The sequence below is a fragment of the Carlito syrichta genome, unplaced genomic scaffold (genome assembly GCF_000164805.1).
Source record: "Carlito syrichta isolate Samal-C Ts95f unplaced genomic scaffold, Tarsius_syrichta-2.0.1 Scaffold306946, whole genome shotgun sequence".
In the NCBI taxonomy this organism is placed as follows: domain Eukaryota; kingdom Metazoa; phylum Chordata; class Mammalia; order Primates; family Tarsiidae; genus Carlito; species Carlito syrichta.
The window spans coordinates 592,721-598,720 of NW_007251042.1; the positions used below are offsets into that span (position 1 = coordinate 592,721).

General features: G+C 49.6%; 1 protein-coding gene across 2 annotated transcripts in view; it reads right to left on the reverse strand.

Moving 5' to 3' along the window:
- The window catches only part of BIN3 (bridging integrator 3), a 47,623-nt gene that overhangs the window by 9,699 nt on the left and 31,924 nt on the right, over positions 1 to 6,000 (reverse strand). For both annotated transcript variants that reach the window (XM_008063555.2, XM_021715257.1), the window contains one exon: positions 329 to 465. In XM_008063555.2, the coding sequence (XP_008061746.2) occupies positions 329 to 465 (137 nt within the window). The remainder of the gene's footprint in view (positions 1 to 328; positions 466 to 6,000) is intronic.

The following is a 6,000-nucleotide window of genomic DNA, read 5'->3' on the forward strand; positions in this document are numbered from 1 at the left end:
TCGTGGTCCAGCTTCAGCCTGCCAGCTGCTGCCTGCCTTGCCCAGGGTGGAAGGCGGGGGGCTCTGGGTGAGCAGGGCTGCCGTGATGCCACTCAGGCCTCATGGTGAGTGACGTGGGCTCAGGGAGCCTTGGGAAGCCAGCAACACCCGAGCAGGACAGTCTGGAAGGAGCTGGGCATGGGCTCATGGCCCATAGGCCTCAGAGGGCTGAGAGTTCAAGGGCAGACTGAGCCTGCATGGGCCTCAGTGCATACTCCACCCAGACAGACAGAGGCCGGGAGAGGGGAGAGGAAGACGTCCTTGGCTACCAGAGTCCAAGACTAGTCACCTTTTCCTGGTTGAAGGCATCCATCCGCTTCATGGCTGTATCCAGGGCCGTTACCATGTTCAAAAAGTCCTGATCTTGCTCACAGAGAGGATTAGAGAGTAGGTCCAAGGAGATCTTCACGGCAGATTTTGACATGGCTGCAAGAAGCCAGAGCTCAGTGAGCCTGCGAAGGGCAGGTTTCACGGTTTTTTCTTCAGGATCCCATCCTCCCATGGCCAGGGGCTTTGTACCTGATGACCTCTTGCCATGGCCGTGGCCATCAAAACAACAAAGTGTCACCTGGCCGCGAGATGCTGATTCCTGTTTAAAGTTAATTCCTGACCACCTGCTGCTGCTCTGGGGAATTCTGGGTAGTAACAGGATCATCTGGGTGGGAAGCTGTAAAATATGCATTTCTGGTTTCAAGGATTCTAATTCAGTAAACCTGGAATCCAAGAACATGCACTGTTTTCTTCTTTTTTTAATAAATTGTACTTTTCTTTGGAGTCAGAGTCTCACTCTGTCGCCCAGGCTGGAATGCAGTGGCATGCTCATGGCCACCATGGCCTCCACCTGCTGGGCTCAGGTGTTCCTTTTCCCTCAGCCTACCAAGTAGCTAGAACTACAGGCGTCTGCCACCATGCCCAGCTAATTTTTCTTGATTTATTGTAGAGACAAGGTCTTACCAAGTTGCCCAGGTTGGTTTTCTTCTATTTTTAAGTTAAAAAGTTTTGGCCAGAAACAGTGGTTCATGCCTGTAATCTCAGCACTTTGGGAGATCAAGGCAGGAGGACTGCTTGAGTGCAGGAGTTCAAGACCAGCCTAGGCAACGTAGTAAGATCCTGTCTCTACCAAAAATTAGCTGGGTGTTGTGGTGCACACATGTAGTCTTCACTACGCAGGAGGCTAAGGTGGGAGGATCGCCTGAGCCAAGGAGGGCTGAGGTTGGGGTAAGCTGTGATCATTCCATATTGTACTCCAGCCTGGGCGACACAGTGATTCTGACTAAAACAAATTTTTTTTTTTTTTAAGAGAAGACAGGGTCTTGCTAGGTTACTCAAGCTGGTCTCAAACTCCTGGCCTCAAGAGCTCCTACCTCAACCTCCCAAAGTACTGGGATTGCAGGCATGAGCCACCATTCCCAACCAATAATATGCATTTAAAAAACCTCTTTGGCCAGGCTTGGTGGCTCAGCACTTTGGGAGGCTGAAGCGAGTGGATTGCCTGAGTCCGCAGGTTCAAAACCAGCCCAGGCAACTTGGTGAGAGCTTGTCTCTACAATAAATAAAAAAAAAATTAGCCAGGCGTGGTAGTGCACACCTGTAGTTCTGGCTACTCAGAAGGCTGAGGCAGAAGGATCACCAGAGCCCAGTGGGTCGATGCTGGGGTAACCGTGAGTATGCCACTGCACTCCAGTCTAGGTGATGGAGTGAGACTCCAACTCAAAACAAACAAAAAAACCTCTTCTTCAAGTGGTATGGATGTGAAGCTTGGTTTGGGACTCCCTCAAAATAAGAGCAACAGTCCTCTAGTTTATACACGCCATCACTGTAAAAGTGTGAGGCTGGTGCATTTGTACTATAAAGAGCCCAATAATAAATATTTTAGGCCTTGTGGGCCATATATGGTTTCTGTTGCAACAACTCAACTCTGCCTCGTACTGTCAAAACAGCCACAAACACATAAAGAATGAGTGTGGCTGTTTCAATAAAACTTTGACAAGCTAGACCAGATTTGGCCTCAGCCATAGCTTGCCAACCTCTGTTTTCAAAGATATCCAGTAGGAAGAGATACCAGAAGACAAATTTCTCCCCAAGACTCAGCCAGACATACTGACATTGGTACAGTCAGTATGTCCCTTCTTCAGGGTTTCTTCCTGCCCCTCTAGGACTTTGTTTGAAGTGATGGAAACCTGAAACTTGTATGGGACCAAGAGCTTCAAAGTTGCCAGTAGGTCTCCATCCTGCCTCTGCCAAGTTCACAAGCACTGTCTCATTCAGGGCACGGTCACACAACCCAGGAGACTTGGGGGAAATGTATTTTGGTTCCATTTTAGGGATGAGGGAAGTGAGACTCAGAAGGAGTGTGGTGCCTCTGAGGTCAAACAACTGGGAGCAGTGAGCCAGGTCTTGACCCTGGGTGTCCGCTTCCCAGTATACTGTTCCCCTTGTGATGTGGCCTGGTGGAAGCCAATGGACAGGTTCCACGAGGCTCTGACGGGGGTTCCACTGATGTTTTTAAAGGTACTATGTCTCTGTGGATGTGACCTCCGTCTCTGTGTCCCTTGGTACTCCCTGTTGGACAGACGGACAGCCTAGAAGGCATGGGTAGCTCAGAGGCAGAATGGAGACCTGTAGAGTGCTCTGGAGGTCTTGGGCCTGTATATATTTCAGCTCTCCAGTATTTCTACATTCTGGAAACAAAATTCTGTGCTTGAAGAAGCCCTGGAGAAGGGCCATGAAGCTCCCTGCCATCTGTACCAGTGTCAGTGTGTCCAGTTGAGTCTCAGGGGAGAAGACACATTTTTGAATACACCTTACTATTCATCCTTAATGAATTTAAGATGCTACGAATTGTGAGACACACTGTTACTGCATACATCACTACAAAAGAGAAAAATGGAATGCAAGATCCAGTTAAACCAGGACACACTCTCAAGTGTTATGGTGCTTTGATTTCAGAGATGTTAACTGTGAAAACGTGTCTTAGAATCAGTGAAATAAGGTCCACGTCCCAGTTAACTGCAGATGTGACCTTGTCTGGGCCCTCCATGGAGGAGCCCTCCCCTCCCCAGGGGAGGGCCTGTCCCATAATTAGGAGGAGAAACAAGCCCAGAGGGCCCCTGCTTCCCCAGTGCCCCTCCACAAACCAGCAAATAAGCCCCAAGTGGACGACCAGCCTGCCCAGGCATCGTCCTGGGGTTTTTCTCCAATCTGGGGGAGTGTTACAGTCACCTAGCAAAAGGGCGGAATGTGAGAGAAGGCTGGACATGTAAACTTCCCAGAAACGTTGAAGTACTGAAGGAAAAAACATTTTTTAAATTCTGAGAAGTGACTTTGCAGGTTTCGAACTACAGTTAAGTGTAACTTGATTTTAATTATGAAAAAATCATAATTAAAAGATAATAAAAACCAGCCAGGTGTGTTGACTCACACCTGTAATCCCAGCACTTTGGGAGGTGGAGGCAAGAGGATTGCCTGAGCCCAGAGGTTTGAGACCAGTCTGGAAAATTTGGCGAGACCTCATCTCTAAGTCAAAAAATTAGCTGGGTGTGGTGGTACATGCCTGTACTTCCAGCTACTTGGAAGGCTAAGATAGAAAGATCACCTGAGCCCAGCAAGTTGAGGCTGTGGTGGCCGTGAGCTTGCCACTGCACTCCAGCCTGGGCAACAGAATGAGAATTCAACTCAAAAATAAAAAAAATAGCCGGGCTCGGTGGCTCAGCCTGTAATCCCATGCCTTGGGAGGCTGAGGTGAGTGGATTGCCTGAGCCCGCGGGTTCAAGACCCGCCTGGGCAACTTGGCAAGACCTCATCTCTACAATAAATCAAAAAATTAGCCGGGTGTGGTAGCGCGCACCTGTAGTTCCAGCTACTTGGAAGGCTGAGGCGGAAGGATCGCCGGAGCCGAGCAGGTTGAGGCTGTGGTGGCCGGGAGCGGCCACGGCACTCCAGTCTGGGCGACAGAGTGAGACTCCAACTCAAAAAATAAAAAAATAAATAAAGCTGGAAATGTTTCTGGAAAATGTCTTATTTATTTATTTTTAAAAAATATTTGAGGAAAACAACCCAAAATGTCTGCGGGGGCCAGGAGAGCCTTTCTTCCCATTTCCCCCCTTCTTTCCTAAAGCCCTCATATAGTCAGGAAGTCATGGAACTGGGTCTGGAATACCCACTTGGTGATGCTCTCCCCTCAGGTGTGCAGAGCTGGGGCTGATGACATCAAGCACACCACAGCTTCTACACTCCCCTGATCTGTGCTCCCTTCCCAGCTCACACCCCTCACTCTGCTCTGCAGGGACTGAAGGGCCTGGCACACACTGAGAGACTGGTGGTCTTTGAACCTTACAGAAAGTGAGGGTCTTGAACCCTACTTGGGTCTCTGGAGACCTGATGTCGTCTCTGGAATGTAAGATCCAAAGACCCAACAGAGACTAATCTTTCTGAAAGAAAGATAATCTTTTAAAGGACAACTTGGGATTTTAGAATCTCGTCTGAATACTCAGGAAAGCATCATTCGATTCCCCTCAGTCATCTGAGCTAGTAGTTCTCCAAGTGTGGCTCCCAGCTCAGCTGCCTCAGTGTCACCTTGGAACTCACTGGAAACATATTTTCAGCCTGATGAACTGGAGAGTCTGGGGTTGTAGCCCAGCGGTCTGTGTAGCAAGTCCATCGGTGACGTGGATACCCGCATGTGAGACTCCAGTTCAGCTGTCAGGCCTGGCCTTGGGATCAGCTAACACCCCATTCTTTCAGGGGAGCTTTCTCTGTATGCACCCACTTCTGATTCTAAGGCCAGCCATCCTAGGGTCCAGCCGTCACCTATTTCACCCTGGAAAACGAAGCTTTCCACAACTAAAAATTCCCCTTCTAGGATCCTCCAAGGCTCTACTTGGTTCCACAGCAGCTATGAAAACAACACACCTCTACTTCGTTTATGCTGTGGCAATGTGGTTGTCTGGAGGAGGAAAGGAAGTGACAGGTCACAGCAGCTCCCTTAGTGGAAAGGCAGTAGTGGGGAGCGACCAAGAGAAATGCAACCCAAGCCACTCAGACCTGAAATAGCTACACAACAATCACAGACAGACCCCTAAACCTGGCCCTTGGCTCGTGACACAGTTTGGAGGCGCTAGGGGTCAGGAGTGAGGTGCAGTCCGTGTTCAGATCCGCCCAGGTCCTCAGGACTCGCCGTGGCATGAGGACCTGTGGGCACATTGAGGGGTCACACACCCCACACAGTAGTCAGCTTTCACCCGGGGGTGGCGGCTACTCCCAGGGAAGGAACGTTTTCCTCTCATTATTGGCCCTTTGCAGGAAAGCTGCATGCTTCTACATAAGTAACTGGCTGAGTCAAATCTGGGCTAAAATGGGGACAGATTCAACTTACTACCTCTGTTAGGGACATAGCAAGAGTTTTCTTTTTAACACAGCACAAATAAGAGCACGGCAGTCCTCAAATCCCAAGGGGCTCACTGCTCTGTGACTGCTGAGTGGCATCTGGAGACAGTGACACCGCCTCGTTTGAACTTTGTTCACAAGGCAGCCACGCCAATACCTGATGGGCCAGGTTCTGGAGTGAGGACCGTTTCAGTTGCCTTCCAGTTTAATGGGACAAAGGATGAGTGAGACGCAGACAGGCTCTGTTTCCCTGCTACGAGGGGCGGAACTTGGAGAAGAGGCTCTGGACTACATACAGCTTACTCCCTTCTGAAGCGGACATCTCACATGTCCTGTCAATCTCAAGTCCAGAAGAGACACAGTAGGTGAAATTTCTTTGAAAACTGCTCAAGTGCCGGGTGCAGGTGCTCAAGCCTATAATCCCAGCACTTTGGGGACTGCCTGAGCCCACAGGTTCAAGAATAGCCGGGACAACTCGGCGAGATCTCATCTCTACAACAGATCAAAAAATTAGCCAGGCATGGTAGCACGCATCTGTAGTTCCAGCTACTTGGAAGGCTGAGGTGGAAGGATCGC